This window comes from Protobothrops mucrosquamatus, unplaced genomic scaffold, assembly GCF_001527695.2.
Source record: "Protobothrops mucrosquamatus isolate PMUCROS unplaced genomic scaffold, P.Mucros_1.0 scaffold906, whole genome shotgun sequence".
In the NCBI taxonomy this organism is placed as follows: domain Eukaryota; kingdom Metazoa; phylum Chordata; class Lepidosauria; order Squamata; family Viperidae; genus Protobothrops; species Protobothrops mucrosquamatus.
The window spans coordinates 23,167-48,702 of NW_015387158.1; the positions used below are offsets into that span (position 1 = coordinate 23,167).

Genomic DNA, 25,536 nt, shown 5'->3' on the forward strand with positions numbered 1-25,536 from the left:
TGACCGGTTTAGTCCTCAACGTACGACTGGTTTAGTCCTCGACTTACGACTGGTTTAGTCCTCGACTTACGACCAGTTGGGGGTCGCGGCATTAAAAAGGTTGAGAACCACTGCTCAATAGCATTCTAACATTGGCATGTTCCCTACTATTGATTGACACCCAAGCTTTGTTTCGTTCAGTAGAATTTGGCAATCATTTCTTGATTAAAACATTCAGGAAAAAAATCCCTTATTTGAATTATTAAGTTTTTTTAAATATATATTTTACTGGGGTTCTGTTTTACTCACTTTCAGTTACATGGTATTCTCGTTATGCTCTTATGAAACACATACCGACAGATAAATGATTATGTGAATTTCAAGGATGTTGGTTTAAGTTCAAATAAAAGGTACTTAATTTTTTTTTTAAAGAAAAAAATCACAGCTACCATCTGCTGTCAGACTTGTAGGCGATAGATCAAGATTTTCTTATTCAGAAAGGTACGTTTTCAGAATTACAAAAATGGCCCTCTTTCAAATTGGATTATTTAAAAATGCACTATGCATTGTACAGGTTTTTTTTTTAATACTATCCTTTGGTTTTATTTTTTTAAAATCTGCTTAGAAGTAATTTGGTATGGATGGTGAAAGAAAACAGTGTGTGCTATGATTAAAAAAAAATAAAGAGAAATGAAAAATACAAGAACCACCAAGGAATGCTATCATACTTACAAGGTATCTCTCGATATCCACATTCTAAGGCATGGAAATAGTTCATAAACTCTGGTATAGGGATTTTAAAAGTTTCAAAGAGACCCATGTCCTCAAAGAGCTTGTAGGATACCTGGAAAATAAAATAAAGGGAAAGGAACCATAATTCTTCGAACTGGGGTTGACTATCTTTGACATGTGGAACTACCGTAGATCTTCAGACTATTTTCAAGCTTAAATCAGCTGTAGGAGATGACTAGGCTGAACAGAGGGAGGGGTCAAGAGCATCATCAGTCTGGAGTCCCTTCGTGCCCGCAAGAGATCAAAGTCCATCCCTTGACTCCTATCTACCATCAATTTTCTTTGACCGTTAGTACTTCAGATCTTGTAGAGAGGGTTAGCATGCAATAAACCTGTAGTTTTTTGAATCGCTTTGCTTCCTGATTTCGTGCGCCCGACACCAGTCTTGCTCCATTTAGGAACAGTATTTGCCCTGCCTTCTATCTATAAAAGTTCTGGTAAAAACTCTGTACAATTTAGGGAAGAACAATTGATGGTTGGCATTATATACAAGTAATCCTTGACTTACCATCCTTTGTTTAGTGACGTCCGAAGTCACTCTGCCGCTGAAAAAAGATGGGTCCTCACCCTTACAACCATCACAGTATCCTCATGATCACATGTTCAAAATTTGGGTGCTTGGCAACCAGCAGGGTTGAAGAATCCCAGAATCATGCAATTCTCCCATTTGTGACCTTCCTAGCTGGCTTCCAACAAGCAAAATCAACGGAGGAAGCTGGATTCGCTTAATGACTGCATAATTCACTTAACAACTGCAGTGATTTTCTTAACTACCACGGATTAAAAAAAAGCTCATAAAATTGGACATGACTCACTTAACAATTGCCTTGCTTAGCAACAGAAATTCTGGGCCCAACTGTGGTTGTAAGTTGAGGACTTCCCGTACAGAACATAGGTAACTCCACCCACTTTGGGTTCTAGGCCCGCCCCTTCCTGCAATATTTGAGGTAGAAACGGTTTAACAGCTCTAGCACCCTCGCTAGAGCTAGCCAGAGCACATTGCACTAAGCCTTTATGCCTGGAGTTCCAATGAAGGAGAATATTTGTAACTCAGGGTTGACGTGAGGGGTCCTTGGTACTCTCTGAGCTTGCTTGTTTTCTTGCAGACGTTTCATTACCCTAACTAGGTAACATTATCAGTGCTAATAGTGCCTGGGGTTTGTTTGGGGGGTGTTAAAACGGTAAGGCACTAAAGTAATTATGTGATTTGTAAAGTGGGCTTGATAACAGGATGGACAGATCTTAATTAACTTGCCTCTTTTGAGATGTCCAGAATGTTATCCCTAGGTTTTATTTCTTACCTTATTTTTATTTATTTATATCTCACTTTTGATTATTTTTACAAATAACTCAAGGCAGCAGCGAACGTAGCCAACACCCCTTCTTCCTCTTATTTTTCCTACACAATAATCTGAGACAGACACACAGAGAGAGAGAGACAGACAGAGAGAGACACAGAGAGAGAGACAGACAGACAGAGAGAGAGAGACAGAGAGAGAGAGAGAGAGACACAGAGAGACAGAGACAGAGAGAGACAGAGAGAGAAAGTGACTGGCCCAAAGTCACCCAGCTGGCTTTCATAGCCAAGGCAGGACTTGAACTCACAGTCTCTTGCTTCCTAGCTTGGTGCCTTAACCATTAGACCAAACTGCCTCCCACTCTCACATGAAGATCTTGCACCTGAGATCTCATCTGGAATACAAATATCTTACCAGGTGTGACGATCATGCAATTTCTGAACTATTGTATGGTTGGTTTTTTTTTTTTTTTAAATATATTGTTGGTGTGCTGCAGCTGATGCCTAAGATCTGATTTCTTGATTAAGGTTGTTGGCTTCCTCCGGGTGAAACAAATTTCCTGGGGAACTGAGCTGAACAAGTTACCCTCCTGTCCTTACACCACTTCCAAGAATGTCATTCCAGCAGGATTTCCTAGAATCTGGAAACCCGCTGACCGAGGAGCTGCTATTTTCTCTTGCTTTAAGAGAAGGTGCAGTGAAATTTAACTTTATTTTTAAATGAAGTCTGGCTTTAATCTTTCCAGTGGCAGCCTTCCATTTTATCCCCTCCTTTCTCGGCAAAAGTTGTTATATCCCTCCGGGCCATTATTAGGCTAACAGTAAGTGAAAATTAAGGCATTATCTAAGCGCACAGCTTGCCATCAAGCTGAACTGAAGTGCGCTTGAAAAAAGAAAATTCTTTTTACACATTTGCCTGCGCTAGAGTTGAAGGTTTCCCGTGGTACCGCGTGGGCTATTTCCTTTTTTTCAAAAATGATTCTAAGCCACTATTTTAGAAAGGAGTCTGGTAGCACCTTTTCCGACTTAACGCATTTTAGTTGGAATTTTTTTTTAGCACCTTTGAATAAAATGTGTCGTTGGAAAAGGCGCGATCACATCCCTCATTTCTGCTACCATAAACTAACAAGTCTCTTCTTCTACAGTGTTAAACCTCTGTGGCTTTCTTTACAAAATATATTTTGTTTCTCAAAATCCTTCTACAAGGCCTGGATCTAATGCCTGTGTTTGAGTAATGCTTATTTGCTTCCCATGAATCGGCTAGCTTTTTTTTTCCCTTTAGCATATATAGCAATAGAAACTTTTCACCTGAGTTCCTAACCTATGGCTCAGCTAGGGTTTTAATCATGGCTTATCAGACGAGCCACTCTGGCTGGGTTAGTACAAATCAGAAAGCCATAATATTTGATTCCCACCTAAGGCTGGAACAGAAAGAAACACATCGCTGTGTTCAAATAGCTCTGGATTAGAATCGGTGAACTCCAGAAGGGTGCATTATAGAAAGCAGAACTCTGGGGTCAATCTTATAGAACAGGGGTGTCAAACTCAATTTCACTGAGGGCCGCATCAGCATTGCGGTTGCCCTCGGGGTGTGTGTGTGTGGCCAGGGTGGGTGCAGCCTACTGGGTGGGCGTGGATGGAGTGGATGTGGCCTACTGGGTGGGCATGGCCAACTCTACATCGTTCGCGTCAAGGGTGCCTGTGGGGGCCTGGGCAGGAGTAGGACAGATCTGAGGGTCTCTGGCAGAAGGGGGTGGGACCGGGGCAAGTGCCAAGGCATGGTCCATTTCTTCATTCCTCACAAAAGGTGACACCTCCCCAGCAGGCACCCAGGGGGCGGGGCCGACACAGCAGGGGCTGGTTCCTCGCTGTTTCCAGACGGCCTTGTGGAGCTAAGACTGAATGTGTTTCAGCATAGAGGCCACCACAAAATTGTACATTGGCTCCCGGCCGGCCTGGGCCAGGGCCTAGGCAGCGGGGGCCATTCCCTCACTGTTTCCAGGATGGCTTCGCGGGCCACATGAAACCACTTCGTGGACCACATCTGGCCCCGGGCCTTGTGTTTGACATGTCTGTTATAGAACATCCTTTTTCTTACCTGACTTAAAATCCGACCACATCTCTTCCCGATTGTGTCTACCAAATCAAAGATTGGGAAATTCCAATTGTTTAGTTGCTCCATTTGCGAGTCCAAGTTGTCCATTATTAGCGGCTCGGGGGCAAGGATAGGTTTTTCCTGTAACAGATAGCAACAAACACATCCCAAATGTTAAAAACAAAACAAAACACCCTGTACAAAATGTAAGATTTTTGGGCTTTCCAGTGTTCTAATTCCAAGGCTTCCATCTTGTGTTAAGAGATATCTAAGAAGTTATATGCAAGATTTAGGAAAGTTGTCACCACCCTCTTCCAATCAAATAAACACTTCCTAATCTGTGCCCCAAGCTATCAAGATATTATAATAGAAAACCAGATGGGAGAAGTTAAGATGAAATGAATTCCAACTAATGGGAAAAGCAACCTTTACCAAAAAAAAAACACAAAAAAGTGAACCAAAAGAACATTGATCCAGCTCTCAAAGTTTTTCAGGGTACCATTTCCTGAGCAAGCTAAACTCTGAAGATTTCTAGTTCTAAACTGGTTTTCCTGACACGTGAACTGCAAAAAGATGGCATAATCTCAGCTTTCAAATCAATATCTGAAAGCAACATCTGATTTGACAGAGGTAATACCAAGCTAAAATTACTTCTAATAGAATAACACAGCTGGAAGGGTCCTTGGATGTTTTTTAGTCCAACCCTTTGCTTAGGTAGGAAGTCCTATACCATTTTAGACAAATGGCTGTCCAGTCTCTTCTTAAAGGCCTCCAGTGTTGGAGCACCCACAGCTTCTGGAGCCAAGTCGTTCCACTGATTAATTGTTCCAATTCTCAGGAAATTTCTCCTTAGTTCTAGGTTGGATTCTCTCCTCGATTAGCTTCCATCCATTGCTTCTTGTCCTGCCTTCAGGCGCTTTGGAGAATAGCTTGACTCCCTCTTCTTTATGGCAGCCCCTTAGATATTGGAAGACTGCTATCAGGTCACCCATAGTACTTCTTTTCATTAAAATGGACATACCCAATTCCTGCAACCGTTATTCGTCATTCTAATAATGAACAAATTCTAATAACAAATAACTAAAATGAATTTGACGCTTTCTCAAATTTAACACAGAAATGCCCTTAATCAGCTCCAGTGGCAAAATGTAAATTTTAATTGGGATTTAGTTTCGATTTTTGTTTTTAAATGAGTTAAGACTATGGTGTCAAGTTAGACCATTTTCTAGTTTACGACCTGATATACTGCCATTTCTAGGGGAAAAAATGAGTCTCGGTAAGTTGCTTAAACACAGTAGGCAAGCACAGTACAGCCATAAGAATAAAATAGTTAAAGCATCTTGTTACAATTAGAGAGTTGATCTTGAAAGTTGCAATGATTCCCAGAGTTAATTCCTACATAAGAGACTCACACTTAGTATCCTCCAGATGTTTTGGATATAAACTCATATCCAACGGCAAATAGTGATTATGGGAATTGTAGTTCAAAGTTTCTATAGGGCACCTTTCCTATGAAATCTGACAAGACACTATGCTCTTCTCCTCCTCCTCATTTTGGAAGTCTGTTTATTTCAAACAATATCAAACACCTATGACCGTCCTCTTCTTGATTTCGTTGCTGCATCAAAGTGTAGTGTAAAAACCACTGTTAAATGAAGGTATTAAAAGACCCAAACTTAGTAGTCTTTTAGACCTGAAAAAAGATTTTAAAATCTAGAACAAGGGTCTTCAAACTTGGCCACTTTAAGACTTGTGGAGTCCAACTCCCAGAATTCCTCAGCCAGCCCTGGCTGGCTAAGGAATTCTGGGAGTTGAAGTCCACAAATCTTAAAGTGGCCAAGTTTGAAGACCCCTGATCTAGCACCTTCATTCTTTGGAAGATGAAGGAGAATATAACTGATTAGTTATTGTTGAAATCCACAAATGAAAAAAAAATGAAATATTTGCATCAAAATGCAACGTGGGCATTGGAGGTGCCCCCTTTTACTATGGGAAAAATATGAAGAAGCAAGTGGTGAGGAGTCCTCCCTTAAAGCATGTCATGATATGTTCTTTCAGCAGATGGTACCAAGGTCCAATTATCACATAGGTTACCATGTTGGGTAGGGATCGTTGGACAGTTAATGAACCTATACTCCTCAAAGTTAAACCCAAAGTTAATCCCGCAGAGGTTTTCAGCATATAGTTCTTTGATGTCGGTGTCTTGTCCCTTGAATTTTTTGAGCAGACACTAAGTTGATTCCACAAAAGAAGACAGTGGGTTAGGAAAGGGGGAAAGTTGGGGGAAAGAGAACCATTAAAAACCAAACTGCCAAAGGAACTTAGAACTAGCACCACCCAACAGATCCAGATAAAAAAGGAGAAGAGCTAGTAGGATTGGAGAGGACCTTGGTCAGGTAGCGCTAAACAGAAGATGTAGGGTGCTGTCGGAACACCCTCTACAGGGAATTTTTATGCTCATGAGTTGGGCAAAGCCAAGAGGTTTTGCATAGTTATAAAAAAAAAACAGCAGCTGGCAGAACCATCCTGGAAGAAGAGTGATTGCTGTCTGGCAAAGGCTGTTATTGTTGTTATTCTGAATTCAAACTGGGTTGGAAAGTGGAGGGTTCAGAGACAAAGTCTATGTTCTGAATTCCTAAATTCCCTTGGGAATGCTGCAGACCTTAAATCTGGCCTCCAGAAATCCTTCCAATTCTCCAAATAATCACCCCCAATGTGAAAATGAAAAATTATGAAATGCTGGAGAACAGAGGGAGTAACAACACATTTCAAATATCAAAAGGTTTATAATCAAAGCACCCTTCTTGGGAGTCAGAACAAGGTGGTGGGGGGTTTGAGCTTCCTATGAATTGTTCTAACCCTTCTCAAATTCTTCTCATGGTCTTCTCACTGAAGCGTTCCAAGCTCCAGACTCTTTTAGACTGGCCAAAACAATATTGGAAAATTTGGGGTAAGGTGGGAACAGCTTCTTTGAACTCAAAATTGAATTTTTGACATGCATACATTCAAAATGTTTTGGGCACCATGATGAATGAGTATTCCAACACATATGTAATGTATAACATAGCTAGCTATAGTGTAAGAAGACTATCTTCAGGCTCCAGAAGATAATGGGAGGTTCAAATAATGAACGTCATTCAGCCTCTCTATAACAAAGAATTCATTTTAGATCTATTTCAAGGGATCTCTATGGAGATTCTCAACCATCCACGTCATGGTTGTTCCAAAGGTGCTTTTTCAAGGGGCAACTGGACTTTCTTTGTTTTTCCTTGAAGATGTTTCATTTCTCATCTAAGAAGCTTCTTCAGTTCTTCTGTTTCAAGGGATCATCAAGAATTGACCACAAAGATAAACTCATTGTTAGAGCTCTGCACCCTTAACATCACAATGTCAATTGTCATCTTTATAGAGTTGGTAGAATGATAAGAGAATTGACCCAGTTTGCCATCATTGGTAGTGATGCATAATTAGCCATAATTAGTTCTTGTGGTTGAAAAAAGAAAAAAAAATGAAAATCCACATCTTCTATACTGAATCCTGTATATGGCTGATAGTCCATGTTCCCTATCAGTTGCTGCCATGTACAAAATTGATTCAAACCCAGTTGCTGGCTGTTAAAAGTTGGTTATTGCAAAACCCTGGAAAATTAAAATTCATTTCCCCACCCGAGCAACGGCCTTTGAAAATGTCACTCTGTCATCCGTCATAGCTGTGGCTGAAAAAACTGACATATAAATGAGCTTTGAAAAACTTTATAACCGAGGGCATTATCCTCCAATCTGGTCCCTATTAATTAGTTGCATTAAAAATATTTTTCCTAATAGATTATCTGTGTCTAAACAAGTGTCATCCTGGGCAGAAATATTGAGTACAGATGTTTATTAGGTTTGTTCTTGCCTTGAATTAAAAGGAATTTTTATTCTTCCCTCTTTCCTTCAGTTGTTTCTGTTTTTGACATTGGCTCATTTATCCTGAGTGGAAAATATATGGGGAATGTTGGGATTTTGGAGTTCACTAAGCTTAGGCTTGCATATATTTCATTATCAATGTAGGTGGCTCATGGCAGTGGGGTCATCTGGCTTTTTGTGTGGGATAGCTTGACCTACCAGTTCCTATAGTTATCGTGTGTATGTGCCCGTTTCTGATGGGTCTGCTGGCTTAGTTGGCTGCATTGTTTCATCTTAGATTGTTGTGTTGGAATTGTGTTGGAGTTGAAGTCCACAAGTTGAAGTCCACAAGTTGCCAAGTTTGAAGACCCCTGATCTAGCACCTTCTTTCTTTGGAAGATGAAGGAGAATATAACTGACTAGTTATTGTTGAAATCCGCAAATGAAAAAAGAAATGAAATACTTGCATCAAAATGCAACATGGGCGTTGGAGGTGCCCCCCTTTACTATGGGAAAAACATGAAGAATGAAATATCTCCCTTACATACGTGTCGACTGATGGATGTGGGATAAGAGAGATGTGCCTCGGGCTATTTGCTTCCCTCTTCGGCTGTTGTTTACATAAAGTAATTTGTACACAGGGTTCATAGCAAAGGCAGTTTGCTAATCAAACATTTGCAAGGAGAAAACCAAGCTCAGTGAACACTTAAGTTCCTAACCTTATTTAGCTTTTGGACTCTGCAATTCAAAAGAGAAATAATCGATATATTACTTTCAAAATGGCCACCTTGGATTCTTGCACCATTCCTGGGAGTTCATTAGCGATGAGTTAAATGCGGATATTTAGGAGCTTAATTTAAGCCACCTGGGGATTCTTGAGCAATTGTTCACAACTGTTTCAAATTACTTCCATCTACCATCTTTCAAACCATTTTTTCTCTGTTTTGACGGTTGGTTTTTTATGGCTGTGGCTTAGAATATTTCTTTTTGTCTTTATTTCTAACTCTTCCAGACCACAACATCCCATAATATCCTGGCAGTTTGCAGTATAAAAAAATAATAAAACACAGTAAGAATAAATAAAGAATTTGAAACAAGTTAAACGTTAATCCCCATAGGTGTCCAGTCCCAATGGCTATTTATATATCTTTGCAAGGGTACCCATCTTAACAGCTAACTGGAATAGAAAACCCACCTTTATCTTATTTTTATCCTATACTTTGGTTCAGCTCAAAAAACTAAGAAGTCTGTCTGAGAGGGTAGGCTGCCTGCAAAATGGCCAGCATCTGGGCTGTCCCTTTAAGGCAGGGGTGGGCAACTATGGCCTTTTACGACCTGTAGACTTCAGTTCCCAGAATTCCCGAGCCAGCATGGCCTACAGATTGTAAAGGGACCATAGTTACCCACCGTTCCAGATCTCTCCCTAGCCAGCACAGCAACTGGTAGCTACAAAAGCTGAACAGAGAGGCAACTAGGAGTAGAAGGGTTGGAGTGGTGTTGGTGTGGGAGTGAGAGTAAGATGGAAGGTGGTTTGTGTTCATTTATTGAAATAAAGCCTGAAGCATCTCAAGGCTACTAGAAAGAGGTACTGTTCTCAAGCAGTAGAACTCATAAGGAGACGTAGTGGAGGAACAGGAGCGGTAGAACTGGGGAAGAATGGAGTAGTCAGCAATAGTAGTAGTACTAGTCTCTTTGAATGCTTGTGTGGATGTTGCCTAGAAACCTATGTGGTTGGGTTGGCTCTCTTGGGTTTTGGAGCCCACTGATCTGGGTATATAGAAAAGAATCTGTGACAGGTTCAGGCCTAATTAGCATGGGAAGCAGAAGAAACCATGAGAAAAAGAGGGCTAGAAAGGTAAGATTAGCACTAGCCATTTTGGCTGTTTGGCGAACATCCAAAATGTGTTTTGGTTTCTTTTTCCCCATCAGGCCTTGGCATCCCTTGGCAGCAGAGAGCTTGTACGTTGGATGCACCACGTATAACATCTGAACCCTCTTGCAATCTTGTTTTTCCTTATTTTAATTATTTGTTTTTATTTGTTTTCATGTTCAGTTTTATCACCGCAGATGGGGACTGCAGCCAAGAAAATTAAAAGACGCTTGCTCCTGGGGAGGAAAGCTATGGCAAATCTAGACAGCATACTAAAAAGCCAACAAAAGTGCGTATAGTCAAGACCATGGTTTTCCCAGTTGCAATGTATGGCTGTGAAAGATGGACCATAAGAAAGGCTGAGCGCCAAAGAATTGAGGCCTTGGAACTATGGTGCTGGAGAAGACTCCTGCGAGTCCCCTGGACTGCAGGGCGATCAAACCGGTCAGTCCCAGAGGAGATCAACCCTGACTGCTCTTTAGAAGGCCAGATCCTGAAGTTGAAACTCAAGTACTTTGGCCACCTAATGAGAACGAAGGACTCACTGGAGAAGAGCCTAATGCTGGGAAAGATTGAGGGCAATAGAAGAAGGGGACGACAGAGAATGAGGTGGCTGGATGGAGTCACTGAAGCAGTAGGCGTGAGCTTAAATGGACTCCAGAAGATGGTAGAGGACAGGAAGGCCTGGAGGAACGTTGTCCCTAGGGTCGCGATGGGTCGGACACGACTTCACAACTAACAACAACAACAATGTTCAGTTTTAATAGTTGGCTTTATTGTACATCAACAAGAGCCACCTTGTATGATGAGGTGGGTGGCCATTTAGATTAGATGGATTAGATTTGATTTGATTAGACGAGAGGAGATTAGATTAGACAGATAAAAATCCATCTGAAAAGAAGATACACACAAATTACTCTTCTACTACCATTGCTCAGAAAACTACGCAGAAGTATGGATGAAGCCACCAGGAGCCAAGCTTGACTTTACCATAGTTTTTCAAAGTTAACATGGGCCACGGGATGGGGCTTACAAAGAATAATGACCTTGTTCCCAAAACAAGGGGAATGAGGGTGCCGATTTTCAAGATTTCAGATTCCACATTTTCTCTTTTCTATTCTATGTCCTCCTACTCATCAGTCAATGCTCTGGAGCTATTGAGTATCTTTAATATTCATCTTAAATATTTAGACCTTCCCACTCCAGAAGATCCTCACCCCAAAACATAATCGGAAACTCTCTTTCCCCAAGCCTTAAGGTAACTGACTGGTCTTACAAGTGTAAGGAGAAGAACAGGCAGAGCCTGGGGTGGGGGGAGGAGGCGGAGTTAAGCATGTCATCAGCCTAGAGTCATTACATCCCCACAATTGGACTAAGTCCAACCTTTCTTGAATTTTGTTGTCTCTTATCTACACAATTTAGTACTGACCATTAATTGGCTAGATTTCTGTGTATAGGCATGAGCAATAAATCAGCTTAACTGGTAGTCCTGATCCTTCGTGCCTGACAACAAGTCTGGCTAAATCAGCAGAGAGCTTCAAGGAGCACAGTCAGTAGGATGTCATCACGTGAAGCTTGTTTATATCTTTTGATAAAGACTGTATAGCTCCGTATCATCTCCTATAAATGGTAAGGAGAACAAACCTGAACACTTGTTGATTTAGATTATTATTTAGATTATTTAGAAGTGGTTTATTCTACACCCAACTGGTGAGGGTTTAGTAATGTATTTTCCTTTTTTCTTTTTCTTTTAACCAGATGTCCACAAATGGAATTTTGAAATTGACCGTAAGCATGCGGCATACAAATAAGATAAACACAGAACATGTGTTGAAACCCCAGCTTTATAAACAAAACAAAACAAAACAAAAACAGTGGACTTAAATTTTTTCAAATGCTGATTTCAAGACTCTACAGCCTTTTCTGGCTAACAGATTTTCTTAAGATGGCAGAAGCTTTCCTAAGCTGCAGCAAACTGTCAGGTGCATGGAGTTGCTGGACCGATTTTGGATTTAAATTGGACTGAGGATGGGGGGAAGGATGGAGAAAACCGGGTTGGTTGTGCAGATGCAGGTTATACGTGAGACAAATTATGGGTATCATATCAATTGTAATTATGTTAAAAACCTATTGTGTTTGTTGAGGCGTCTGGAAAGTCTGCAGCTTTTCAGTAGTCCCTCACTCAACTGCGCTGTTCAAGTTAAAATCATAGGGCTGGAAGGGACTTTGGTGGTCTTCTAGTCCAACTTTCTCCTCAAGGCAGGCGCCTTATACCATCCCAGTCAAATGGTTGTCCAGTCTGTTTTTGAAAACCTCCAGCTTTGGAACACCCACAACCCCAGGAGGCAAGCTATTCCACTGATTAACTGTCCTCCCGGACAGAAAACTTCTCATTACTTCTAGACTGGATCTCTCTTTAACAAGCTTCCACCCATTATTTCTCTGGTACTTTGGACAATAAGCCGATCCCCTCTTCTTTGTGACAGCCCCTCAAGTACTGGAAGATAAGTTATCGTGTCCTCCCGTCCTTCTCTACGATTGGCTAGCCCAGGGGTAGGCAATCTTGGCTCTTTTATGACTCGTGGAATTCTGGGAGTTGAAGTCCACGAGTCATAAAAGAGCCAAGGTTGCCTACCCCCGGGCTAGACATATCTAGCTCCCTCAAGTGTTCGTCATATGATTTAGCCTCCAGACCAGTGGTGGGATTCAGCCAGTTCGCACCACTTCAGCAGAACCAGTGGCTAATTTTTTGTTGCCCAGGCCTAGAATGGACTTCCGGAAGCGGCATCCACACAGAGAACCGGTTGTTCACATATTTGAATCCCACCACTGCTCCAGACCCTTTATCACCTTGGTTGCTCTTCTCTGCCCACTTTCCAGGAATAACAGTTCCCTTCCTCCAAAACGGATACTTTTGAGATCTGTAATGGACTGTCCTGGCAGGTTGTGATATTGCTTTGTTCTTGTTTCGACTCTTGAAGACATACCAGACTCTTTTTCTTTTCTGGCTACCAAGGATGAAAAGAGTTCTCCTACGATGCCTACAGCTCCTTCTAAGCATCTCAGGTACATTAGTAAGGTCCTATTACATTCAACAATGAATGAGATACCTCCACAGGCAGCAAAGGATGCAAAATCACCGTCTCTGGAGCAAACGTCCTGCAGCGCGAGCCCGCCTGGATCTGGTCCTTGGCACAAGGTGTCTCATCTTCATTCTGCACAATGTCACTGCTGTCGCTGTTATTTGTCTCATAGTCAGAGGTGGCCTGTGCAGGATCATCTAAAATGAAAACCCAACTGCCTGTTACTGCTGTTAGGACCCAACTGAGGACAAAAACTCTTTTCTTGAACCAGCCAAAGCAGATCCTTCAGCAATTCCATTAACAAAAGACAAAGCCCACCCCATCCCAAGCTCGATCTTCAGGTACAGTAGATGCCTATTTACCTGTCCTGTTCAAGGTGTGTGCTGCACCATCATTCCTATCCAGCATTCCTTCTCTGGGGTCTGTTTGGCTGTATGGCCTGCCACAGCTGGAGAACAGATGGTAAGACAAAAATTGGGTCAAAGAGTGGAGAAGCAACACATAGATAGAAGGTGATCTATTAGGAGCAGTAACTGATGTAACTGCACATTCCTTTTCCTGATTCCTACATGCAAACAGATTGCTTGATTAATGCTCACTCAACGAGCAGAGTTGGGTCCATGCATATATTTCTTCCCTCAACTGGGGACAGGCTGGTCATTCTACACACCCATAAATCTGTTTTCATGTCCTCATTAGCCCACATTGTTTTTCCAAAAGAAGTATGCAGAAAACCACATCGGGGTTTTTTTTCACACACATAATTTCCCTAACATCTGGATTTTGTACCCATTTACGGTATCTCTGTTGGCAAACAGCACTGTCTAACATACACACTAGTGTGAGACTGTTCCCAATGTACGCATTTTTGAATGCTACTTTTAGACTAACGGTATTGCAAAATTGAGAATCTGCATGAACCAAAGGATAATTGTTCCAATCTGCCTCTTTAGAGTGAATTAAATCAGATTACTTCAAAACGTGGAGCAAATGGAAATTTTTTTTTTCTAATCCTGGTATGCGACGCACAATTGATATATAACAGAGGTGGAAAACATTTTTACAGTTAGGGGCCACGCTTAAAAAAAAAATCACTTGGCTTCCAGGGATTGTAGAGGATGTGGTGGTAATAAAAAAGCAGTTTCTATACACACTCACACCCACACACAAATACATGGAGCTGTTGATGGAGAGGCAAGGCTAAAAGGAAGAAAGAGTGAAAAGCAAAGATGAGAGACAAAATTGTGTTATGTATGTGTACCCTTTTGAATCACAAAGAATACTTCCATTACGAAACCCACCATCAGGAAAATGGTCAACCCCATTTCTTGTGGACTGAATGTGGGATGAGATGCATTTGATTATACTAGTAGACATATTAACTAGCTATAGGTAGTCCTCGATTTACGACGGTTGAGCCCAAAACTTCTGTTGCTTACATGAGACAGCTGTCAAATGAGCTTTGCTCCTTTTACGACCTTCCCTGCCACAGTCACTAACTGAATCACTGCAGTTGTAACACGGTTGCTAAACGAATCTGGCTTCCCCATTGATTTTTGCTTGGCAGAAAAATCACAGCAGATGATCACAAGACCCCTGGACGCTGCAACCGTCATAAATATGAACAACTGGCCAAGCATCCAAATTTTGATCACGTCATTCATGGGGCTGCTGCAACTGTTATCTGATAAATGGCCATAAGTCATTTTTTCCAGTGCTGTTGTGACTCTGAACTCTGTGTGCCTGTAATCCACATGTATGTGAAATGATATATTAAAAAAATCATTCAGGTGCTATTAGACTTGTTCTGTTTTGTTCTTTAAGCCTAAGTTTAACAATTTGTATTTTCTTTATGCCTTGCACTCACCATATTATCCATAGTGGGGGGTGGGGGTAGGTCTGACTTTGCAAAAAAAAAAAACCACACACCCAAAAAAAGATTAAAGGCCCTAGGCGTCCTATAATTTACATCGATCACTCTGATAAATTCATCAAATTCATACATTCAGTGGCCAAATGAAACCTTCAGGTTTTGCAGGAAAATAAACAGTGCCCAAGGTTTATCTTAGCCAGAATCACCAGAAATTGAGCAGTAATATCTTCAGCTGTTTTAACAGCACTATCAGGCAGATTAGAGTGGGAAAGTGTAATAATCTGGCCTCAAGGAGTTCCTGTTTTCTTACAAAAGCCATCCTCTGATGATCGGCAGGCACAGCCACACTCCTCTGTGCATTAATGATTCACCTGTGAAGATGGTTACCAGCATCAAATTCCTGGGTGTGCAGTTAACAAGTAGGCTGGCTTGGTCGCTCAACAGCGAGACACTGGTGAAGCGGGCACAGCAGCGCCTGCATTTTCTGCATCGCATGAAAAAAGCACATCTTCCTTCCCCTGTCCTGACCACTTTCTACAGGGGGACAATCGAGAGCATCCTGTCATATGGCATTACAGTCTGGCTTGGAAGCATCCCTGCTTCAGACAGGAAGGCAGTGCAGAGAGTGGTGAGGACAGCTGAAAAGATCATTGGCAGTTCCCTCCCTTCCATCTAGGACACGGCATATAAGTGTTGCTTGAGCAGGGTCTGTAAGATTGTCTGGGACGCTACCCACCCTCTCCACGACCTGTTTTCCTTGTTCCCTTCTGGGAGGAGGGGGCTCCGTGGTACCGGAAGCAGAACATCCAGATTCAGTCACATCTTTGTTCCATACAGTATTAACCTTGTGAACTCTCAAGCTTCCTCCTTCCGTTATGTATTCAAGATGGACAGTGATTAATATTTATATGTTACTTACATGTAAGGGTGTAGGTCTATACCAGCGATGGCGAAGCTTTTAGAGACCGAGTGCCCAAACTGCAACCCAAAACCCACTTATGCATTGTCGGGGGCCAGGTGGGCGTGGCTGCGGTGGTAACGGCAGCTGGGTGGGACTAAAAAGTTCAATCAATCAATTCCAACTTTGCGAGATCTTTTTTTCCCCGCGAGAAGTTGAAATTGACTGATTGATTGAACCTTTTTTTTTTTTTGCACATGGTGGCGGAGGCCTAAAGCGAAAAGGTTTTATAAAACCCAGCTGAAGGCCTAGGACTGGGGCAACGGCGCACGTGCCCACAGAGAGAGCTCTGAGTGCCACCTCTGGCACCCGTGCCATAGGTTCGCCACCACTGGTCTATACATACGTTGTTTATAGCATGTTTTAAATTTGTGCTATGTATGTGTACACTTTGAGAGGAAGCGACTAAATTTCATTTTTAATGGGTGCCAGTGTGCCCGCAGTAAAAAAATTATAATAAAGGTTATCTATCACTAAATGCTCCTTGAATGGGGAAAACAGAGTAAAACTGGCTAAAGGGGGAAGCAACGTAAAAGGGAAGAAACAGGGACTTTAAAAAAAGGGATAGCAAACTTTTGGGGGGCAAGAAGTCACAGTTTTTTTTGTTTTTTTTTGCTGGTTATAAATTGGCTTCTTAGAAACCGCAGGAGGTCACGGCAATATCACTGGAGTGGGATTTCAGATTTTTGGGGGTTTGGCGGGGGTTCAGCGGAGGCCGGAGATCGTTAAGTTCTTATTTTGCCAAGTGCGTTTTCAAAAATGAAAATATGGGCTGCCAAATGTGTGATCTGAGCCCACATGACAGCAACCTGATCTTAGAAGGCTCTGAAGGAATGGGGAGGGGGGAAGCAGGCCAGATCAGCTCTGCTTTTAGAAAACTTTTAAGAATTGCAAAGTGTGGCGCAAGAGAGAGAGACGCTCCGTGATTTTCAATTCTCCGATTAATAAAGCGGTCTGCAAAATCAATTCCAAGTGTCAGTATTTGTTGGCCCGCTCACGTCTGAATTGTCCCCTGGAAACCATCTTCTGTGAGTTCATAATTTAAATTCGTTGTACCTTAAGAGCTCAGCATATTATAAAATGTCACGGCCCTGACCTATTTTCCCATCAAGAGTTATACAAGGGGGAAAAAATGGAGCTGGGTGAATTTTGCCCTTATGCAACTTGCTTGGGAGAGAGACAGAAATAGTCCTCGATTTATGACTGTTTAATGACAGTTCGAAGTTAAGGCAGCCTCAGAAAAAGTGACTTGTACGTTATTAGCTTTGCATCACCCCTACAGACACATAAGCGCAATTCAGGTGCTTGGCATTTATGATTTTGTATGATTATTTAGCCAGCCCTCTCAATTCCTGGCAAATGGATGGGGAAGAAATGGAGGTAGTGACAGATTTTATCTTCCTGGGCTCCAAGATCACCACAGATGGGGACCGCAGCCAAGAAATTAAAAGACGCTTGCTCCTGGGGAGGAAAGCTATGGCAAATCTAGACAGCATACTAAAAAGCAGAGACATCACCCTGCCAAAAAAAGTGCGTATAGTCAAGGCCATGGTTTTCCCAGTTGCAATGTATGGCTGTGAAAGTTGGACCGTAAGAAAGGCTGAGCGACAAAGAATGGAGGCCTTTGAACTCTGGTGCTGGAGAAGACTCCTGCGAGTCCCCTGGACTGCAAGGCGATCAAACCGGTCAGTCCTAGAGGAGAACAACCCCGACTGCTCTTTAGAAGGCCAGATCCTAAAGTTGAAACTCAAGTACTTTGGCCACCTAATGAGAAGGAAGGACTCACTGGAGAAGAGCCTAATGCTGGGAAAGATCGAGGGCAATAGAAGAAGGGGACGACAGAGAAGGAGGTGGCTGGATGGAGTCCCTGAAGCAGGAGGCGTGAGCTTAAATGGACTCCAGAAGATGGTAGAGGACAGGAAGGCCTGGAGGAACATTGTCCATGGGGTTGCGATGGGTCGGACACGACTTCGCAACTAACAACAAGTATCTTGTGGTCATGTGATCACAATTCATGATCCTTCCTTGATGGCTTCCAAAAAGTAAACTGGGGAAGCCAAATTCGCTTCATGACTGCATGACCTGCTGAAATACCATAGTGATTCACTTAATGACTGCAGTAAAAACGGTCGTAAAATTGAGTCCAGTCATGTGATGACTCGCTTTATGACTTCATGGACTTTTCCGCTAGCAGAAGTTCTGGTCCCAATTGCAGTCGTAAGTCAGGGACTACTGGTACCCTTTTGACGCTCCCTCAGAAGCTGAGAAGGTGGAGTTGAAATCTGGATGTACTTAAACGAGAGCAAATAATTTGTTGCTTGGATTGGGCGTAACTTAGTTCCAAGAAATCAAAATGCGGAGTACAATTTGTTACAGGAGGCCAGGAATTTGATCCAGGAGGACAGCCCAAATGACTTACAGTCATATTGCAGTTTTCCAAATGATGGCACAGAACACAATCCAAAATTTGGGTGGAAATTGCTTATGACGATAGGAAACATGCTGGGTAACGTAGTTAGACTGTGCAGAGATTCTGAGCCCTTAGCTGGGAAATCCAGCTGGGTGACTTTGGGCCAATAACCAGGAGATGGTGAGTTCTAGTCCTGCCTTAGGCGTGAAAGCTAGCTAGGTGCCCAAAAAAGGCCAACACAGTGCTGGGCTGCATTAACAGAGGGATAGAATCAAGATCACGTGAAGTATTAATACCACTTTACAATGCCTTGGTAAGGCCACACTTGGAATACTGCATCCAGTTTTGGTCACCGCGATGTAAAAAAGATGCTGAGACTCTAGAAAGAGTACAGATAAGAGCAACAAAGATGATTAGGGGACTGGAGGCTAAAACATATAAGGAACGGCTGCTGGAATTGGGTATGTCTAGTTTAACGAAGAGAAGGATGAGTGGGGGACATGATAGCAGTGTTCCAATATCTCAGGGGCTGCCCCAAAGAAGAGGGAGTCAAGCTATTCTCCAAAGTGCCTGAAGGCAGGACAAGAAGCAACAGATGGAAACTAAGCAAGGAGAGAAGCAACCTAGAACTAAGGAGAAACTTCCTGACAGTTAGAACAATTAACCAGTGGAACAATCTGCCTCCAGAAGCAGTGAATACTCCAACACTGGAAGTTTTTAAGAAGAGACTGGACAGCCATTTGTCCGAAATGCTATGGGGTTTCCTGCCTGAGCAGGGGGTTGGACTAGATGACCTCCAAGGTCCCTTCCAACTTTATTATTATTATTATTATTATTATTATTATTATTATTATTATTATTATTATTATTATTATTATTATATAAGACGAGGAAGGCATGTTGGATATATATGTTGGATATGTTTGCCACCTTGAGTTATTTGTAAACATAATAAAGACAGGATATAAACAAATGAATGAATAAAAATTCCTTTTATCGTGTCAGATCAACCTATTCTTCCTCTAATCCAAGGACCACATGCTTCAGAAAGGAAATATTTCAAGTAAGTGATGACAGAATGACATTATTAAAACGCAAAAGCAATGTGGGGTTCATTTGTCCCCAGAGAGGGCAGGATAATAGGGTATTAGGCACGCTAACGGTGCTCGTGGTTTAAAACATTCAGTTCTTTTTCGCCACACGAAAGGATTAGTGGGAAATTATATTGCTGCCCCACTTGGTTTATTAATCAGGCGGATGTCCTTCCTTTTTCATCTCCTCCTGTCTGAACTTGAGAAGCGAGCCAGGATCCCTTGGCGTGACAATTAACTAGGATTCTTTTGGCGTGAAAATCATACTGTAAATCCTTCCTTCGCTCCCAAACTTAATTTTCACGGGGAACCAATGCAGCTAGGTCTGGAAGACCTCACACTGGAGTTCCTTACAGGGACTTTGAACCTGGATCTATTGAAACTGACAGCACTCCACAGCGGATCAAAGTTTTTCAAATACTTTCGTTTATTGGTTTGTCCGTTGACCTTATTTTCCCTGGATCTCAGCCTTCCACATACCGAACTCCGGAATAAAGGACACGACCTAAATCAATTTCATTGGGAAATGAGATGGCTATCTGGAAGGATCACCTGACTGAATCCATTCCACATATTTCATTTCCACAAAGTCGTTTGTGGGAAATGAAGTCAAGATGTGAGCTATCTCGAAGTACCGTGCCTCTGCCAAGAACAATTCCAAGTGTCTGAACTCAACTATCACTTGGTTTTTCTACAGCAAGCATCCTGCAGCGATTTACATGCCACACCCTTTATTTTCCCATTTCTGAGAAATAAGAAGAATTTAGAAATCATCGGGGGGGGGGGGCCACCAAAATGCCACCTGCTAAAAGAGCTCAGTTTACACTTTCTTCGTGCAACCTCTAAAAATTGGAATAGATGCTCAGGACCCTTTGGAAGTGGTAAAAAAAAATATATTGTATTTTTAGAACAGGGATGGGCAATTAATTTTCCCAAGGAGCACAGGAAAAACTGGCCCCATGGTTGTGGAGAGCCAATTAATAGGGCTGTGAAGCTGCATAGACATCCATGCATAAACACACGTAAATTGGGGGGGGGGGAGAAGTAATTACTTCAAAATAAAAGAAATCCACAGGAGCTGGACAGGGACAGCCAAAGAGCCGGAAATAAAATGCCCAAGTCTGTTTCAGAGTGACAAAAGGGAGACTTTGTGACTGGACAGCAGTTAACTTGTATTTACAAAATAAAATAAATGAAAAAAATAATAAAATAAAATGGAAAATACTGGTCTCTCAGGAGAGAAAAGTGACACACGGCTGCTGTAAATATAGCACTTGACTCACAGTAGATCAGGGGTCTTCAAACGTGGCCCTTTTATGACTTGTGGACTTCAACTCCCAGAATTCCTCAGCCAAGCACGCCTGGCTGAGGAATTCTGGGAGTTGAAGTCCACAAGTCATAAAAGGGCCACGTCTGAAGACCCCTGCAGTAGATCAATCACTGCTTCATCATTCTTTTTCACCACTCTCTACAGCTGTTGGCAGCTGCTGATGGATAAGAATTAAAGTTGAGCTCTTTTGCAAAGACTCACTTCCTGCTTCCTAAGGAGAGCAGGATCTCTCTTTTCTCCCCAGAATTAGTATTGGAAGACACAGTTCTCGTGCAGCTGTTAATAGCTAGTTCCTACTGCTACTTTTTATTTGCTAAGGACCGGTCTTAACTACCTATCAAACCAATTATTCTTGGGTCTCAGATATAGGTTAGTTCTATCATGTGCACCTTAAGCTGTTAAATCAAATTGAATGTAGAATCTTCTGCAGATGAACCCTGTGTTTGTCCACATCAGGGGTCTTCAAACTTGGCCCTTTTATGACTTGTGGACTTCAACTCCCAGAATTCCTCAGCCAGCGTGCCTGGTTGAGGAATTCTGGGAGTTGATGTCCACAAGTCAAGGGGTCTTCAAACTTGGCCTTTTATGACTTGTGGACTTCAACTCCCAGAATTCCTCAGTCAGCATGCCTGGTTGAGGAATTCTGGGAGTTGAGGTCCACAAGTCAAGGGGTCTTCAAACTTGGCCCTTTTATGACTTGTGGACTTCAACTCCCAGAATTCCTCAGCCAGCGTGCCTGGTTGAGGAATTCTGGGAGTTGATGTCCACAAGTCAAGGGGTCTTCAAACTTGGCCTTTTATGACTTGTGGACTTCAACTCCCAGAATTCCTCAGTCAGCATGCCTGGTTGAGGAATTCTGGGAGTTGAAGCCCACAAGTCATAAAAGGGCCATGTTTGAAGACCCCTGGTCCACATGGAGAGCCAGCTGGAAGTAGTGGTGAAGGAGCTGGTCTGGAAAGCAGGAGATTGAGTTCTAGGCCTCACTTAAGTGTGAAAGTCAGTTTTGGGCCAGCCACTTTTTTTCAGTCCAATCTATCATGTTATTGTAGGGAAAAGGAAGAGGAAGTTGGAATATTAGGTATGTTTGTCACCTTGAGTTATATATGAAAAATAAAAGAATAGAATAGAGCTGGAAGGGACCTTGGAGGTCTTCTAGTCCAGCCCCCAGCTCAAGCAGGAGGACCTATACCATCTGAGACAGGTGATTGTCCAGTCTCTTTTTAAAACTTCCAGCAATGGAGCGCCCACGATTTCTGGGGGGTAAGCTATTCCACTGGTTGATTGTCCTCACTGTCAGGAAGTTTCTCCTTAATTCCAGGTTGCTTCTCTCTTTGGTCAGCTTCCAACCATTGTTTCTTGTCCTGCCCTCTGGTGCTCTGGTGAAAAAGCTGAACCCCTCTTCTTTGTGGCAGCCCCTCAGATACTGAAACACTGCTATCATGTCTTCCCTATTTCTTCTTTTCTTTAGACTGGCCAAACCCAAGTCCCATAGCCATTCTTCGTATGTTTTGGTCTCCAGGCCTTGGATCATCTTAGTTGCTCTTCTCTGAATTTTTTTTCCAGACTGTCAACATCTTTTTCGTGATATGGGGACCAAAACTGGCTGCAGTATTCCAGGTGTGGCCTTACTAGGGTTTTATAAAGCGGTACTAATACTTTGCATGATCTTGAGTCTGTGACTCTGTTTATACAACCCAGGATTGTATTAGCCTTTTTGGTTGTTGCTGCAACCAAAATACAAGATGGTGATGGGTGATGATGATGATGATGATGACGATGACTACGATGTTCTTCCCCACTAGCCTCCCCCAATTTTCCACTGTAGAAGACACTGGATTTCAAATCCTGGAATTCCCCAGCTATTGGACATCTAGCTAGCTGAGAGACAGTTTGGAGTAGTGATTAAGGCACCAGGCTAGAAACTGGGAGAAGGTGAGTTTAGTCCCGCATTAGGCATGAAAACTGTCTGGGGGCGTTTGGGCCAGTCCACTAGGAGACTGTGAGTTCTAGTCCTGCCTTAGGTATAAAGCTCAACTGGGTGGCTTTGGGCCAGTCCACCAGGAGACTGTGAGTTCTAGTCCTGCCTTAGGTATGAAGACCGATTGGATGCTTTGGGCCAGTCCACCAGGAGACTGTGAGTTCTAGTCCACCCTTAAGCAGGAAATCCAGCTGGGCTAGTCCCACTCTCTCAGCCCAATCCACCTCACAGGGTTCCTGTTGTGCGGAAAACAGGAGGAGGAAGGTGTGTTGAATGCGTTCACCCCATTGAATTATTTGTAAAAACAATAAAGGCATGATACAATAAATAAAATAAACTCCAATATTTATGGAGAGGGGCCCAGGTTGGGGAAAACTTGACCGAGGCACCGATAGCAATGTGCTCTACTGAAGAAAGCTCAGAGATCAGGAAAGAAAGAGCAAAATTTAAGCACCCAGGAAAACATAAGAAGTTCCCACAAATAGCAAAGTATGATCTTACCTACTGCAAATGACAGAGGCGCCTTCCACCGGCTCTGATAGGTTAGGGGCACTCTGAGTGCAACCTAAGAGCTTGTGAGGCTTGATGGCTTGGATAGTGGCCGTGACTGTCGACTCTGGAAATTGTTCTCCTGAGGTTCTGCGGATGGGACTGTTGGCTGGGGTACCCTGGACGGGTGAATGGCTTGGAGAGACAAGAGGTGAAATATTTGGGGAGATACCTGTGGAACGGGAAAACATCGTTACTTTTCAAATGGTCCCCGTGTCAAGGTTCCGACTGACGGGCCCAACTGAGCAAGCACGATCCAATCTCTTAATGCAAAACTTTATTGAGTACACCATTTCGGCGCAGATGAAAGCAAAACCAGCTCTGGTTATTTGCCCCGCAAACTGCTATAATTAAAGTGCAGAATTCTCCTCCTCCTATTAGTGCAGGTCACATGGTCCAAACGAGTGTCAACATACTATTATGAGAAATATCTCTGTGGGCTTGCCAACACCTGCTGAAACGTCCTTGGTTCACCCGGCCTGACTCATTGTCTGGAGCCTGCATTCCATTTCCCCTTCTCCCCCCCCCCCCAGGGTGTTAGCAAGCTGAAAAGAAATAATGGTGGCAACAGCATATGCGCGCTTCGAGGTTTGACACAGTGTATACATTGCTTTGTGAAGCCAACCCTCCACAAATAGTCCTCAACCTACGACGACTAGAACCGGAATTTTTGTTGCTAAACAAAGTGGTTGTTAAATAAATTGCATACAATTTTACAACGTGTTTTTTTTTTGAAATGTTAGTTAAGTGAACCCCCCCACCCCCACCGCCCGGTTGACTCTGCTTGTAAGAAGCCGGCTGGGAAAGTCACAAATGATGATCACAGGACCCCAGGATGCTGCAACCATCTTTAAATCTATGCAGGTTGCCAAGCACCTGAATTCTGGACAGGTCACCACGCGGGTGCTGCAATGGTTGTTAAGTGGGAGGACTAGTTGTTTTTTCAATGCCATTGTAACTTCAGTGGCTGGTTCTCATGCTTATGACCACTGCAACATTCCCACAGTCTCACGATCAAAATCTGAGCGCTTGACAACAGCAATGTATTTGAGAGGGTTGCAATCTCCCGGGCTCATGTGATCACAGTTTGTGACCTTCCCAGTTGGCTTCCAACAAGCAAAGTCAATGGGGGAAGCCAGATTTGCTGAACGACTGCCTGAATCATTTGACAACTGCAGTGATCCACTTAACAGCCGTGGCAAAAAAAGGTCATAAAATCAAGTGTTATTCATTAGCAACCACCCTTGTTTAGCAACAGAAATTCTGGTCCCGATTCTGGTCCCGTTAAGTCGAGGGCTAGCTGTACTCCTTTCCTTAGGCACCAAAGCTGACAGGGTGATTTGAATTGGTCACTCTGTCGACCCTGAACTGGGAAGCTAATAAAAAGTAGTGCAGTAGGTTAAGGTACTTAAATGAAGTTCAATACAATGGATTGATTTGGCCCAATAACAAAAACAACGTATGGTATCTACTGCCTTAAAGTAGCCCTTCTAGGTTAGAACTTTGCTTCCACAAGATCCTTCACCTGTGCTAAAGGATCCCGTGTTAATAACAAAAATAGTAGTCCTATTGCAGGGGTCCCCAACCCCGTCCGTGGACTGGTAGCGGGCCGCGGCATGCCAGCAACCGGTCCGCACAAACAAGCAAAGCCCCATCCGCGGGATGCAAGTAGCACACAAAACCACGTATCCCACGGTCCGTGGAAAAATATTTCTTCACGGAACCGATCCCTGGTGCCCAAAAGGTTGGGGAACTCTGTCCTATTGCATATCACCCCTGGTTAACAAAATGCTGGACAAGAAATATTCATCCAGGCTGCAAATGTCATTTCATTCGAGAACCTCGTGGGCTCTAACTTGAAATCTGTAAGAGCTGGGCTGTCTCTTTACTGGATCAATAGCCTTGAATTCATAAAATCAGCATGCTCAGTAGATAACTAGAGAGCTTTAACTAGAGTTTGGGTTACTGCTTAAGGCAGGGCTTTTCAACCTTTTCACCCATTGTACCACTTTTAGGATATGGCAACATCCGAATACCACCAGTCGCCTAGCAAGATGTCAAAAACTTGATGACCCCCCCCCCAAAAAAGGAAAAAAGTGATGAAGTACTGGTAGTTTTCGACTTACAACAGTTCGCTTAGTGACTGTTCGAAGTTACAATGGCACTGAAAAAAGTGCCGAGCAAGACACCTGCCTGCCCACCCGGCGGCGCTCTTCCTCCTATCTGAGGTTTTCATTGTTGTGAGCATTTCTGTTGAGGATTGGCAGCAGGGGTGGGGTAGGGGGTGTTTGGTTTTTATTTCCCCCTGTCTGCTGGGTGGTTGCAGCAGGTTTTGGTCACTTTG

At 42.9% G+C, this 25,536-nt stretch overlaps 1 protein-coding gene across 1 annotated transcript in view; it reads right to left on the minus strand.

Moving 5' to 3' along the window:
• PDE3A (phosphodiesterase 3A) overlaps window positions 1–25,536 on the minus strand; it is a 93,710-nt gene that overhangs the window by 11,940 nt on the left and 56,234 nt on the right. Inside the window, exons 6-10 of the mRNA XM_029284758.1 lie at window positions 23,145–23,364; window positions 13,366–13,451; window positions 13,031–13,200; window positions 4,167–4,304; window positions 712–823 (exon numbers count right to left, since the gene is read on the minus strand). Coding sequence (XP_029140591.1) covers window positions 712–823; window positions 4,167–4,304; window positions 13,031–13,200; window positions 13,366–13,451; window positions 23,145–23,364 — 726 coding nt within the window. The remainder of the gene's footprint in view (window positions 1–711; window positions 824–4,166; window positions 4,305–13,030; window positions 13,201–13,365; window positions 13,452–23,144; window positions 23,365–25,536) is intronic.